Source organism: Schistocerca piceifrons, chromosome 5, assembly GCF_021461385.2.
Source record: "Schistocerca piceifrons isolate TAMUIC-IGC-003096 chromosome 5, iqSchPice1.1, whole genome shotgun sequence".
Lineage (NCBI taxonomy): Eukaryota > Metazoa > Arthropoda > Insecta > Orthoptera > Acrididae > Schistocerca > Schistocerca piceifrons.
This window is the reverse complement of record NC_060142.1, coordinates 616,163,421-616,179,569: the sequence shown is the minus strand read 5'-3', so window position 1 is coordinate 616,179,569 and position 16,149 is coordinate 616,163,421. Positions and strand designations below refer to the sequence as shown.

Sequence of the window (16,149 nt, the reverse complement as noted above, 5' to 3'; positions counted from 1 at the left end):
AACATACTGACATTGTTGTACTATGTATGTGTAAACACATTTTATAGAGAGGCAAGATATTGTTCTATGATATTCAGTGTGATAATGCCTGATTTCACTAGAGAACTTTACTATAGAATGCCTTATAAGATACCGAATTATATTGCATATGAAGGCCTCAGCATATTTTCTCATTGAAAATCTATGTAATTTCTAATAAACTTCTACAGAGATAAATATAATATTATTCTAATGCAAAATGCAGCGTTTGGTGTAATTTTATTGTTATGACTTGAAACAGGAACAGTTTTCTTTTAAATAATAAAAGAGGAAAACTTGTATGAACAGGTCCATGAATATCAGATAAGTAGATTCATACAGCACATGTCATAAATGCACAAAAATATTACTGAGAATATACATTTGTTATATGTTGTCTAAGTAAATCTTGTAAGTGGATTATTTTTGTGGGATTTATTTAAGTATATACCTATGTCATACCCTGCATCGGCACCCTTTACCTTAAAACATAAGACTGATGAAGGAAAGTAAACAATGAGCAATGTCATATTACCAAAACTTTCGTCTCTCATGTCTTGTTCTCGTTACCATATATAAACAGTAATGACAGTGACTGAAGAATATGTTGTAAGCTTGGAGAAACGAGCGCATGAAACATAGGACGATAGCCATTGCGCGGAGGGGGCTGCGCGAACTGAATGTCATATGGAACAGCCCGCAGTGCTGAATCACATCCCTGGAGGGCTGAGTCCCTGCAGGCGGAGCCTGTTGGAGGTCGCGTTGACTGCCGCTGTGGGAGTTCCACCCGTCCCAGTTCACAGCGCGATAAATAGGGCGCGTCCGAAGGTGCCGGGCTTGGCAGACCACCAACGAGACGGCGGTCGGAGGTAGCGGCGGCGGAGGGCGCCAAGTAGGCGATGGGACCGTTCATTTTTATGGCTCGAGGGCGTTGCCGTGGAAACGGCTCGTGTAGCCGCCGCCTCCACTTTATGACCTTTGTTTCCGACCGGATGGCTGTGGGCGGATGAGTGAGGTAGCGAGGTGGATGCAGAATGACTAAAGGTGCTAAAGGGAAAAGTTTCCGATCTGTTACTGATCTGACTGCTGGGAAACAGCGTTTTCTAAAAAGTTGTTTGACTAATTGATACACAAAGACTCTCTTGAAAGCTTAACTTTTATGTAATTGATTACCTGGGACACAACTGGATTGTAACACACTTAACAAAGAGAATGGAAAAGGTGTGCTGAATAATTCCATGCTGTGAGGACAGAAAATTTTGGTGGTTGGGAATAAATCAAAAAGGGAGTCCCACAGAATCCAGTTTTGGGTCCAGTTCGATTTCTCACGTATGTGAAAGACCTGCCCCTTAACATTCAACGAGCAGAATTTATACTTTTTGCAGACAATGCCAGTGTTACAATGAATCCCACAAGAGCGAAAGCAACAGAAGGGATTGTTAATGATGTTTTTCCATGAAATATGCCGTAGTTCTCTGAAAATACACTACCCTAAAATTTGAAAAAACTGCTGTAGAACAAATATATCCATACCAACAATTCGTATAGCACTTCGACGCAAACTGTTGGGTACACATACTGATGAAAATTTGAAGTTAAAGGAACATATTACCGACAGTCTCAAACAATTACAATCAGTTGTTTTTGCTCTTTGTGTAATTGTTAGCCTTGGAAACAAACAAATAAATGTCCTGGCACATTTTAAATGTTTCCAGTTAGTACTGTCTTGCGGAATTATTTTACAAGCTTAAGTCATAAGTCAGAAAGGATATATTGATTGCACAAAAGAGATCAATAAGAATAATGTGTAGTGTTAATTTGCAGTTGACATGCACATGCCTCTTGAAGGAGATAGGCATTTTAATGGTAACATCATAATACATTTATTCGCCAATGAATTCCGTCATAAGCAATCCAATGGAGAACAGTTATGTCCAAACCTACATTACTAGAAGAGAAAATTACTTTCATCAAGCATTATTAAAGCTGGAGGGTAAGAAAGGAATCCAATATGCAGGAACAAAATATTTAAATTTTTTCCCAATATCATTAAGTATCTGACAGGTAACAAAGCAAATTTTATATCTAACTTTAGATAGTACCACCTGGAAAATATCTTCTATTCCTTAAACGAATTTTTGTTTAAAATCTGTTAGCTTTGAGAAACTGGATTTTAGTGTTGTTATAAGATTAGAGCTAAGAAATAATGCGTTGATTTACTTTAACTCTGATCACGTATACATAGCCTGTAAAGTGCCTCATTCCTCATCATTCTGAAACAAGTATCGTTCAGATGATCTATGCAATATGTAACGAATTTCCTTACTTGCTCATTTGCTATAACATTAAAGTGGTTTAGGTGTAAATGTACTTCGCTAAGCAGCATTTATCGATTAGTACTGCACTCATCCTCAAATTCTGTAATGAAAACGTAAGTTCTGGTACAGGGTATAGTTCAGCATTAGAAGTCACCCGCACTTCTAATAGTGAAACTATCGACAACGATCAAATATTTTACTGCTTAAAACTACCACAAGTCTAAGAAAGAATTTGAACCACGAATTAAGTTTGCTGAAGTACCTTGTTGTTTGCACGAATGTAATAACTGAGACAAAATATCCATGTGTAATGTTCATCATTATCATTGTAAACTGTTGTGTGAGCATGTACGGAAGCGAACAGAAGAGTTTGTCCCAGTTGGTCTTCGCCTCTAGTTGCCGCACTGCGCGAGAAACATCCTGCCATCCCACCACACTACCATCTCCCCTGCACCCCCCCCCCTCCCCCCCCCCACCCAATACATCCCACTTTGGAGCTCTCCTTGGGGAATATCATCCGGTTAGATAAGAGATTCCGGCTACCATGCAACACGATGGCCATCTGTTACCAATTCTGCTTCATGTATACGGGGCAGTCCGCGGAGCAGGTGCCGAAAGAAGAATAATACATTAGGGAGAGGCGTGAATAATGCATGGGCTGATCCGCACCTCGGCCCGTGACCTAACTTCAGAGGGTAGCCACACATCTCGCACAGCACAATCCCGGCCTTCCTCACCTCCAACTGCTGGACAAGGTATCAGGCCTTAGCAGCAACAGCGCGGCATCTACGGAGGAGAAGCATTAAAGATTCTCTTTGCAGTGACCGCTACATGACAGCTCTCAGGAAAAGCTGCAACAGGCATTGCAGTCAGTCGCACGAACCCAGTAAACAGGTTGACGTAGGTGATATCACAAACAGTAAGCATCCGAATGTTTTAACGCATTTATTACTGATTCATATCTCGGTGACGATTAAGCCATCAATTGAAGAAGTGGCTGCGGAAGAAAATGCACCTCCACCATACATCAAATTCTATGCATACTCTACTTCCATAAATAACAGCCTAGACTGTAATATTGTCCAACTTTTAGAGTAAAATTGTCTTTGATTGGTTTAATCATCGGATGAAGGTGAAGTTTTATGCGAATATATTAAGATTCATAAATTTATGTCGTGACAAGTTGTCACACGTGGCAGTCAGACTTGTGTGTATGTGGCGCATACAGGCAGGCATAAACAAATCAGGACATATGGGTAACTTGAAGACACTGACAGCTGTTAGAAGTCCGCGTTTTGCCATCTACCTGCCACGGACTACTCAGGATGATGAGGTGTGCTAACAACTCAGAAACCTAGGATTTTTTTAAAGCCACGAGCCCTTGGTGCTGATATTAATGATGCTCTGATTCCACAATAGGGGCAAGAATATGCAAACAACCATTGTGAGTACCTCAAAGCTAGTTATCTATTTGACAGTAACTTTCAAAACCGAATGTGTAAGATAGTTAATAGGTAAGGGCTAAAACTATTTTTACACTCACCACACGATGTATGCAATGGGGTCCAGAACTGTGACCTCCCAAGGGCTGTTTTTCAGCCTTAGACTTATTTTAAATCTCCTCAACCACAGAAATAGTTCTATAGTACCACATATCAAAATCTGGTGTGCTGATTTCTTTTTGTCAGAGGTACCGGTATGGCATAGCTATGCGTACCGTCACAAATTAAGATTTATATACAAACAGGGTGATTATAATTAAAGTTAAACTTTCAAACCGCCGTATAAATAACACCATTGGTCCGCATAACGTCAAATTGCAACGGGAAATTATCGGAGAAGGGGGAAGAAAAATAAAGTTACAAAATGTAACAATAGATGGCGCTTTAAGCATCGTCATTTAAGAGTGGTCGACTACAAACGAAAAATGAATCATACAGCAATGCGCAAGTGTCCGTCTGACGTTTAAGAAGCTGTATTACCCAGTGTGCATGGGTGTACAGGAGTGATACTGTTAGTTACGTAAGTCCAGCCACCACGTGAAGGTCGTATAACATAGGATGGGAAAAATCAGTTTTTGTTTGTCCTGAAGTCAAAAATCGCATAAAAATCATCAACCACATCGGTTTTTAATTTCCCTGAGGCCAAAAACCGAATAAAAAGCTTCTATGAAAATCAAATCGTGTTATTAATTTACATGTGACTGGCGCACAACATGTTCAGTATGCTGTTCACCGTTTTCTGCAACAAGGTGAAATCGAGAAACAGCTTGATCCACAATTGATCGAAGTGTTTCCGTGGTCACGTTCAGAATGTATTGCGCAATGCGTGCCTTCAGTGCAGCTAAGTTTGCAATCGGAACACTGAACACATCTCTCAGATAGCCCCATCGCCAGAAGTCACACGGATTAAGGTCAGATGATCGGGACGGCCAGGATTGGATTGGTTTGATTTGGGGGAAAAACCAAACAGCGAGGTCATCGGTCTCAGGGACGGCCAGGCTGTAGGGAAATGGCAGCTGATATTTATAGCATTTCCCGATTGGCTCTTCAGGAGCTGCTTAAGTGGATTTGCAATGCGCGGAGAGGCACCATCTTGCATAAAAATCATCCCATCCGCACTTCGACGCTGTTGTAGAGCTGCAATGACGTGGTTGCGCAAAAGACACTCAAGGCGCTTACCAGTGACGGTGCAGGTAACAGGAGTGGAAGCAACTGTCTCCTCGAAAAAATATTGCCTTATGATAAATGATGCCGCAAACCCGCACCACATAGTGACCTTATCAGGATGAAGTGGTTCTGACTGATTTGTGTGCGGATTTTCCGTTTCCCATATTCGACAATTTTATCGATTGATATATCCTGTCAGATGGAAGTGGGCTTCGTCTGTCCACTAAATCTTCCACAGCCAATCATTGTCCACTTCCATGCGAGCAAGGAATTCTAAAGCTAAGGTCCTTCTTGCTGGCAGGTCAACAGGAAGCAACTCGTGCATAGGGGTACATTTGAATGGATAGCAAAGAAGGATCTTTCATAGGATTTTACGCACCGTGGTCACGGGTATGTCCAACGTTCGGCCAATTCTCCGTGCACTACACGTCTGTACACCACCATTCGTCTCCTCCCGCATTGCTGTGGCCACTGCTTCCACAGACGTCGAATCAGTTCGTTTCCTCCCTGTAATAGGTTGCACACCAAAAGAACCCGTCCTTACGAATTTCCGAATCATTTTCTTCAGACCCACAGCCGTCATCGGACTAATGCCTTTTTTGAAACCCTTCAGTGGTAGGAAATTCAGCAGAGCGACGTGTGCGCAGTCATCATTCTTGCAATACAGCTTTACAAACAGAGTGCGATGCTGCATTGAGACAGTCACGGCACACGTCGCAGACGCGAAAGGAGGAAAAGCCATATACTCGGCGTGTTTATGCGAACTTCAATGGGTCGTGTGCGTGACAGGTGTTTCCATTTATGTATTCTGACATATACAGTGCCATCTATTGATCAATGTTTCACACAATTTTTTTCATCTGCCATAGGTTTTCCCGCTTTTTCGATAGTATTCCGTTAAAATTTGACCAGTGGTGTTATTTCTACAGCGTTTTGAAAGTTCAACTTTAATCATAATCACCCTGTATACTAACAATCATAAATTAAATCACGTAGGTTGACCCACATATCGTCAAACTATTATTTAATAGACTAATTAGGAAGTACAATTTCTAATAAATTAACAATAGGAAGATTTACGACAGGAATCAAAAAGGGCTACTGAAAGACAAATTTCAGATTCCATCAATCAATTTACTTAGAATGTCTCTACATGTTTCTCATTAGACATTAGGCACTCTTTGTCGTGGTGACCATCAATGAGTATTTAACACAAGATATAAATGTTGAAAGAGAAGACGTGTACCTCATTTGTTAAGATTACGTGTCTAGTTAGTGTTTAGCGAGGCACTAACCATAAATTGGGTGCTGTTACTGTGATTTTAAGGACACCACAGCTAGTTAGATCCTATTATTCCAATTAATTAGTTTCTATTGTAACTCACAGTATTGACATGATTTCCAGTTGACACCTGGAAATAATTCAAAAGTGTTGTACTATGTGTGATGGTTGCAGAAATATTTCAATAATCTATTTTGTATAGATGAAACGAAGTACCAACCCAGTTTCTTAAGTCATCAGAAGCACTATTCCTTCAAGCACACTCCTCTAGTTTTTGATTTTACGTAAGATGTAGGATATGAGAATGAATGTAGATTGAATTGTGTGACAGCCTGAATATTGAGTGTTTCTTATGGGTGATGGAGTTGCAAGTATTCAAGTCTGCGAATGAAGACAAGGTGGTCAATTTTTTTTCAGTGATGTTATAAGGTGTACCCTGTATTGCTATGACTGGCTAGTTGGCATAGTTTTGGGCTTAGAAAATATCCGGTGTCTCGCAGTTCTTAGAGAGTTTCATACACTTGAGGTCTTGTCATTCTTTTGAGATGCAAAAGAGTGTTTAAATACTTTCAACATTTCACTGCCCTGTCAGCAACTGTGTAAATATTAATTTTAATTTTCATAATTAACAGCCTCTGTTGCACCGTTTGCCTATAATTTACCTAGGTTTCAGCCGGATAACCCAACCTTCTTCAGAATAACAGTAACTACCGTCTTTCCATAGTAGACATCGTCAAACTAAAACGTGTATTCGTCATCAGCGTACTGGCATATCTCCCGGCGTGATGGTATGGGGTGCCATTGGTTACACGTCTCGGTCACCTCTTGTTCGTATAGACGGCACTTTGAATAGTGGACGTTACATTTCAGATGTGTTACGACCCGTGGCTCTACCCTTCATTCGATCCCTGCGAAAGCCTACATTTCAGCCGGATAATGCCCGACCGCATGTTGCAGGTCCTGTACGGGCCTTTCTGGATACAGAAAACGTTCGACTGCTGCCCTGGCCAGCACATTCTCCAGATCTCTTACCAATAGAAATCGTCTGGTCAATAGTGGCCGAGCAACTTGCTCGTCACAATACGCCAGTCACTACTCTTGATGAACTGTGGTATCGTGTTGAATATGCAGGGTCAGCTCTACCTGTACATGCCATCCAAGCTCTGTTTGACTCAATGCCGAGGCATGTCAAGGCGGTTATCACGGCCAGAGGTGGTTGTTCTCTGTACTGTTTTCTCAGGATCTATCCACCCAAATTGCGTGAAAATGTAATCACATGTCAGTTCCAGCATAATATATTTGGCCAAAGAATACCCGTTTATCATCTGCATTTATTCTTGGTGTAGCAATTTTAATGGCCAGTGGTGTATTATGTTCGATATCTCCTCCTAAACCATTAGATCAATGCCAACCATACATTGAACACTTACTACTTATTGTCTTTAAGGAAGTACTTTGTGTGTAAGAATCACTTATTGAGGTGGAGACACAAACCCCCAACAGAGGTGGAGATTGGTGTGAGAAGGCTTGGTACTGTCTTATATCTCGGTAGCCCTGGAACCCATTGTATTTTGGAAGGGTAGTATTGGAATGCGTTCGAGGTGTTATATATCGGGGCAGGTTTAACCTCCCCCATACTAATTGCTTAATGCGATATTATGACTGCGATCGTGCATGCCCAATGAATTTTAGTCCTGAACAGGCTATCGACTCAGAGGAAAATTTGACTGCTTAGTGGACAGACGTGAACAACAAGTTACTCAAAGAACAACAATTCTACTGGAGTACTTTCTACTTATAAGTATTTTTACTTAAAACGTAATTAACTGCCACCATTTACATAAACTACGAAACTTAAAGAGTCCACAACAAATCTGATTGACATAATAGTGAAATAATTTAATATTGTCGCCAGCTCAAAAGTGCACTGTCAGCTGTCTCATCAATAAAGCAGGCAGCAATTAATATGTAACCAATTAGCTGTATGTGTGGGAACAGGAGGTTGACACGTTTCTTAATGGACAACACGTTACGAAATAATAATACATGAAAAGGAAGCTTTCTTATATCACTAATACTCAGATAATTGGATAAGATGTTTAGACTCGTTAATGAATTGTAAACGACTGATTTGAGTTAGCTCTTGGTTACGACAGTAATTTTCGCAACATAAGTTCAGAGTCTACTTACGTGCAATGGATTCTGGGACTTGGCAAACTATGTGCTTTGAAAATATTACATTTATTATGAAAATTTACGGACTCAAATAAGCTTTTGGGTTTCAACAGAATGAAATCACCAAAACAAGAACGACGCCAGCACACAATAGGATCATCATAATGGACACAAACATGAAACAAATGAACTTAATGTATTCTTTTGTTTCACTCGCGGTTGCCAGAAATACTTTAATTTACTTTATCTTTACTCAATTAACAAGAATGATGTCACCTCTGAATATTTTTAAATACCTATACTAACTCTACGACTCTTACCCTCCCACTTATATTTCCCTATTGTATTCTATAAGTACTTCTTGTCTAAATTGTTTACAGCCGTTTTTGACTTCCACACGTGGCTATATTCCACTCAAATACATTCAGAAAAGGCTGAAAATACTTAGACCAATATTAGACGTTAACAAATTTCTCTTCTCCAGAAACACATCTCTTGTCATTGCTAGACTACATTTTATATCCTCTCTACTTTGGCCTCATCAGTAATTTATCTACCCTGACAACGAAACTCGTCTACTACATTAAGTCTGTCATTTCTTAACCTTATTCTCTCAGAACAATCGTATTTATTTCGACTGAATTCCATTATCTTTGCCTCGCTTTTATTGATGTTCGTCTATTAGCCCCTATTCAAGGCAGTCCGTTATGTTCAGCTGCGCTTACTAGTTATTGGTAACATCCAAGACTGAATTCTTCTCCCTGAAATTTAAATTCAACCCCAAATTTTATATTGGGTTTCCTTTACTGGTTGCTCACTTTAGCGATTGAATAATATCGGGGAATCGGGAATAGGCTACAACCCTACCTCACTCCCTTCTCAAACACTGAGTCCCTCTCATGCCCCTGGAGGTGTCTGTTTGATGTATAAGCTCTAAATAGGCTTTCACTCCCTGTATATTAACCCTTCTGAATTCATAATTTCAAAGACAGTTTTGGAGTCAACATTTTCAAAACTCTGCTCTAAACCTATAAATGGTGTATATGTATATTTGCCTTCTCCCAATCTAGCATCTAACATATATCATAGGTTGACTATAGCCTCGCGAGTTCCTACGTTTCTCAGGAATCAGAACTGATCTTCCCTGAGATTGAATTGTAACAGTTTTTTCGTTTTCTGTGAAGTATTCGTATTAGTATTTAGTAACCATGACTTACTGAACTGGAAGTCGGTAATATCTACATATGTGTGTACCTACCTCTTTAAAATTGGAATTATTATATTATAATCGAAGGCAGAGAGTACGTCCCCTGCCTCATACATATTGCACAGCAAAAGGAAGAGTTTTGTTATCGCTTACCCTCCATAGGCTGTGTTCTGAAGGGGTGACGTCTACTCACGGGATCTTGATTCGACTTAGGTCTGTCACTGCTCTATCAAATTCTTCTGTCAGTATCATATCTCCCATCACGTCATTCTCTATGAACTCTTTCTATAATAATGTCTTCAAGCGCCCTTCCCTTGTATAGAATCTCTCTACATTCCTTCCAACATTTAGCTTTCCCTTCTTTGCTCAGGACTTCTAACATACCAGCCTCATTCTGCATAAGCCTCTTCTGTTGCTCTCGGTAGATGGATGGGCTCCAAAACTGACTGAAAGATTTTATTTCTACTAATTCTCCCTTCCAGTATTGTGACCGAGTCCAGAGTTAGATTTAAAACACTTTAATTACACCCTTGGTGTAAGTTATTCATTGATGTGGCCAGTTTAGGGTCCCATATATAGTTCGAATTAAAGAAATTACATTGTTACCTAATACACTAGTTTATCGCTTGTTAAATTGTTCTATTACAGTAATTACACAACACAGATGAGTGGCTCAAAACGCTTCGCATGTGGCAAAACGTTACGTATCAGTTCGCCATATCACTGTCTTCATAACTTTTAAGGAACTCGAAACAATTAAGATAGAGCACAAAGTAAACAATAAGTCTGTCAACACTGCCCTGCAATTAGCCATTGTTCATAGAAGCCAATACTCATTGTGTTTCTATAGTAAGTTCTCACTTGGAATTAATCAGTAAGTACTGTCAAAGAAGTCATGAATGAAACCCACCAGTGGAGAATCAAAGTGTATGCCTTATTTGAGAATATTTGAGAATGTTAGTTACGGGGCTACAGGACATTGCTAATGACCAGAGACATAGCTGTTGCTAACTTTATTCTCAGCGACAGATACCCTGACCTCATATTTGCTAGAACTGTACAAATGTAATAAATGAATATTTCACATCAGGGACGATTCCAGAGCAGTTAAAACATGCAAGAGTTATACCTTTGCTTAGGAGAGGTAATGCAGAAGAAACAGAAAATTATTGGTCCATTTCCCTGCTGTTACCATTCTCAAAAGGAATAGAAGCAGTTATGGAAGACAGATTAATGAATTACCTGAATAGATACAATCTTTTAAGCAAATCAGAGTTTGCTTTCTGAAGTGGCAAAAATATGGAGTCAGCCATAGTAGAATTCACAAAAGTTGTAATTGCTGCTCTTGATAAAGATGACTGTGTCATGGTCATATTTTTGGATCTTTCTAAGGCCTTTGATACAATCCAAACAAGATTCTATTAAATAAATTAGAAGCATTAGGAATAAGAGGGGTAGCTAATAACTGGTTTCTATCATACCTAGCAGATAGGGTACAAAGAGCAGAGATAACACATAATTCAAATAGATCTAAATATTTAGTAAAACACATAGCAGAACGAAAATACATTAATACAGGGGTTCCACAAGGTAGCATATTTGGACCAATAGTATTCCTGATATACATCAATGACTTTCCTGGTAGTGTTTCTCATGGTGAAACTATTCTCTTCGCTGATGACAGTGATATTATAGACACTGAGAAAACAAGAGGACTCGTCGCAGAGAAAGCAAACGATACTCTCAAGGAAGTGTACAATTGGTCAATGAGCAACAAAGTGATATTGAACATAAAGGAAACTAAAGACATGAATTTCAATTTGAAGAGGGAAAATTAAAATGTTAAATTAAATATAGGTGGCACCTCTATAGACTGTGTCACAAATGCAAAACTTCTACGAATGAATACTGATTGTCAGTTGAAGTGGTGTGGACGCTCAAAGGTACTTGTAAACAGAATGCCATCAGCATATTATGCTCTTAGAATGGTATCATAAGTGTGTAACATTCAGTGTCTTTTAGTTATATACTATTCATATGTACACTTAGTTCTTAGCTAAGGCATCCTGATTTGGGGAACAAATGCACAAAATATGAACACAATTTTCAAACTTAAGTAAAGAGCCATAAGAATAATATCCAAAAACAGTAGTCAAACTCATTGTAAAGATCTGTTCAAAACATTGGAGATATTAACTGCACCATGTGAATAGATTTACAAGTCACTTTTTCACATCAAAAATAACATTGGTAAGTACTGCACAAACAGCTCTGCTAATGACCATGGAGCAAGAGCTAGACTCAGCCTACATTTACCAAGAAAAAATAAACATAAAGCTCAGAACAGCATTTTCTACCAAGGAATAGAACAGTACAACAAAATAGCAAAACAGGTTAAAGAAATAGCAAAAAAAAATTTTCTTAAAAAGACATCTGAAAAGTACCTGTATGTAATACATTATATACATTGGAAGACTACTTAGACAAAACAAAGTAGGGGTTTGGTAAAAAAAGTTATACAAATGTATAATAATAATGATTATAAAACATCCAACATTCCACATAACACTTTCACAGTATGTTTTTTCCTTCTTCTTTCCTTTTCTATAAATACTTACCCCCAAGCTATGCATATCACAACACTGACACCTCTTCCTCTTTCTGAGCTCAATATCTCACTCATTATAGAGGTATGCTGACTCAGTTTTAATGGGAAGTTGTATTACAGAAAGTGGCCTAGAGATCAGTTGTGTGTGTTTGTGTGTGTAGTGAGTGAAGTGTTATCAAACAATGTGTGTATAGTGTGTGCAGTGACTGATAGTGAGATATGAGTGCGTCATTATATTAATTAATAAGTTATTTGTAAAAACAGTATCGTATACCACGAGTAAATCTAATAATTGTCTCTAACTAGAAATCTGTAAATGTATGTGTACACGAATTAGCTTACTTTAAATTAGTCTAAATTTGTAAATACTTTGACATGTCCTATATACTGGTAAAAAGAAATCTACAGATGAATCAAGTTACTACTACTACTACTACTACTACTAGTTTCACGTATGAAAAGTATGTTGCATACTGCTCATTATTGACAGGAGCCATCTTAAACCTAATATTTTGAGTGTCATAAAATATTTGATTTTATGACACTCAAAACATTGAACTTTCTATGTAGTAAATTAATTTACAACTGCTACATGTCAAATAAAACACAAAAAGTATCAGATAATTTATAATGTTGAAGTTGAGAGTGTAGCAATAATTTTGACATAATTTGAAATAAGTTAGCAATGATCTAAAGTTTTAATGGTATTAATACAGATAATAATTAGTTTTGGACAATTGTAGATAACTTACAGAAGGGACTGAGATAAGTACTTTCAAATGACAGGGTTTAATATGCAGACATATATTTCCTACTGTTCATTAAAAATATAAGGTTAGTTTGTAGGAACCTCTTCAACTAATAATATTTTTAATTAATAAAATTGCTGAGAAAACTAATTCTATTGGTGCTACTGTATTATCAAGTACTATGCAATCAGCAGTGAAATTCAGTGGAACTAAACTTATTTACGAACATTAAATTACTATGCACTCCCTGGGTACTTTAGAAAAAATTTAGAAAATGTTGGGAGGTAGAGATATGTAGCAGATCACACTGCATACTAAACTTGCTTTGTCTAATCACTCCCCATCACTGACTGATCTGAGAGTACTGGAAAATAAGACAATGAGGAATCCAATGGTTCATTAGCCAACAGTTAAAGATAATCAAGTGAGATAATGAAAGGATATTACCACCAAAATTTTTTATCAATTACATGCAACAAAAATTTTTAAATACTCTGGCTGGCCACACAGTGATAATGTAATAAAATGCATAAAGCACAAAAATTTTTTTAAGACATTTAAGTGTACCTTACAATATCAAATGTCATATTGACTACACTGACATAAAGCCACAATTTTCTCCAATGTATTACTAAAAACATGTAGAAACAGCATCACATCCACAATGAGCGACTCACAGTTCTTCTTATCACTGGTGTTTCTCCAACTTAAACACACTGTAGCTACCATTTCCACTGAAACACTAACAGACTCAGCTGCCTGTACCAAATCCGACCACAAGTAACACGACTGACTGGCTGTACCAGTATCTATCACCATGCTACTCACTTAAAGATGTAAGAAAAACGCCATTAATGTCTATTTTGTTTTTTACACTGTACATGACAGAAAAATTCTGCTCAGTACATAATCACAGATTACTGTAACACACATTTTGCACATGGCAATCAGTTCTAAAATGTACACATTTGTTGTAAAAATGTTCTTGAATAAGAATACTATTGTTGCCCACATTTTCATATTTTAACTTACTACTGACCTAAACCGTAGCATATTTATGTCGAATCACTAAAGAAAGTGGAAATGGTTTCCTAATATTCTGTTCTTTTAGTTAATTACTCATCTTAGTTTAATGAACTTGAAAGTAAAACTTGCTCAGTCAAGTTTTTCAGAGTGCAATCAGCATTTCTAAAAAATAATGTTAAATCTATATGCTTAGTCTTTTTTTATAATCATTGTCCCTTTCATGGTAAAAATCTCTTAAGCTTTTTTTAACAAAAATTGTTTGTATCTAAACACATGTTCATTATCAACACAGTGCAATACTACTCTCAGCAAGGTATTTACATTGGTATCAAAATATTGTTCTTACTTCCCTGAAAATTCACTCAATTACTCCAATGTTAGTATCACACAAGCCACATAATTTACTTACATGTTGTTTAGCACACCAGGACACCTACATTACTCTGCTTCTGTTTACAGTTCACCTTTAAAATTTACAAATGTCTATTAGTTCACACCATGTCAATTCATTACATCATATTCCTCATTTCATTGTTACTTTATCACTTTGTTATCTCTTTATGTAGCACTAACACTTTAATTCATTGTTACCTTACTTAATCAACTAAGGAAGAAACCACCTGCCATGCTTCTTGCCAAAATACTTCAAAGAATGACACACCACAGCAGCTTCCCATTATTGTATTTAGAAGAACTTCACTCTTCTTCACTTAATAGACATTCAGTGTTTACCACTTCTGTAACTGTACTGTCATATGACGCATCATTGCGACTTAAAGTCATAGAAAACTCTCTGTCTCATTACTTTCCAAACACAATCACAGACACATGCTCTTTAAGAAATTTTCTTTTTCTCTTCACTAAAAAAAATCTCTGCATTACGAAGACTCTGACACAAATTAACTTTTATAAACACTTACTCTAAAGATAAACATTGCACTTAAAATTACAAATACACTCTAAATGATATTCCCTCCTTTCAGTACTGTTGTTATACCAGTTCTTTACAAAATATATGCGCACTGATTAGTCCAGATCTCATATTAGATTGTATTGTATGTTAACCAGGGACCCAGAAACGACGGAGAGGCTCCGTCCCCGCCACATCCACAGTGGTCCGCAACACCACGACGACTACTGCAGTCCACTTCACCCCTCCGCCGTCATTCCAGATCCTACCCCACTATCGATGCTCCATAGAGCAAATTGTTATCACTCATGTTTCCACCAAACTTTCTGAATTGTGTCAAGGTGGATGAATCTTCTATCCACTGCATTTGAAAATGGACTGTACAAAAGTTTATCTCTCTTTCTGAACAAGCAGACGAATCTGGCCATGGAAAACACGTATGACAGTTGCTTCAAGGCAGCAGCATGTGAACAAAGTACGACAATTGTTCCAAAGAGGAAAATTTGAGAAAAAGAACTTGACAGGGTATTCGCCAAACGATAGATTTTGCAACTATGCTACAAGACAGCCATCAGTTAGGGAGCAGAACCCCAACTTTCGGGGAGCAGAGCCTCGATTTTTGAGGAGCAGAAACTTTGGTTTTGGGGAGCAGAACCCTTGATTTTTGGGAGCAAAACATATGTCACTGAAGCTATATGGATCCATAATATCTGGCGTTGAACCCGAGATAGACGACGAACAAAAAAAAAGAAAAATACGAAAGTACAAACAAGTTACTGGTAATTTGAGAGTCCTGGAAAAGAAGAATCGAAATACCCACCTAGGGTAGGGCACCGCTCGCTGGGTAGTGGGTCTGCGAAAGGTCAGAAGACTCCATATCTAAGTTCTCTATTCATGTTTCAGCAAGTATTTAGTCTAACAGCCAAATTAAAGTTTCTTGATTCCAAAAAATATTCTCTCTTTTCCAAATCCATCCTCAAACACACCTCACCACCTAGCCATATTCCATAACTTACTGCCCTTTATTCGTGTCTCTCCCAGTATCATATTTTTCACCTGACCTAAATCATTAGCATAGTGTATTGATTATCTGTAGACCAATATTCTTTCAAAAATAATAACTTGAATCCGTCCCAAGAACTACAAGATTTAGCCACCTCTGCTGCCCTACCATATGAGTCTTCGTT

At 38.1% G+C, this 16,149-nt stretch overlaps 1 protein-coding gene across 1 annotated transcript in view; it reads right to left on the bottom strand.

Moving 5' to 3' along the window:
* Window positions 1-568: 568 nt before the first annotated feature.
* LOC124799167 (luciferin sulfotransferase-like) overlaps window positions 569-16,149 on the bottom strand; it is a 54,464-nt gene continuing 38,883 nt past the window's right edge. The window contains exon 7 of the mRNA XM_047262705.1: window positions 569-1,101. Coding sequence (XP_047118661.1) covers window positions 569-1,101 — 533 coding nt within the window. The remainder of the gene's footprint in view (window positions 1,102-16,149) is intronic.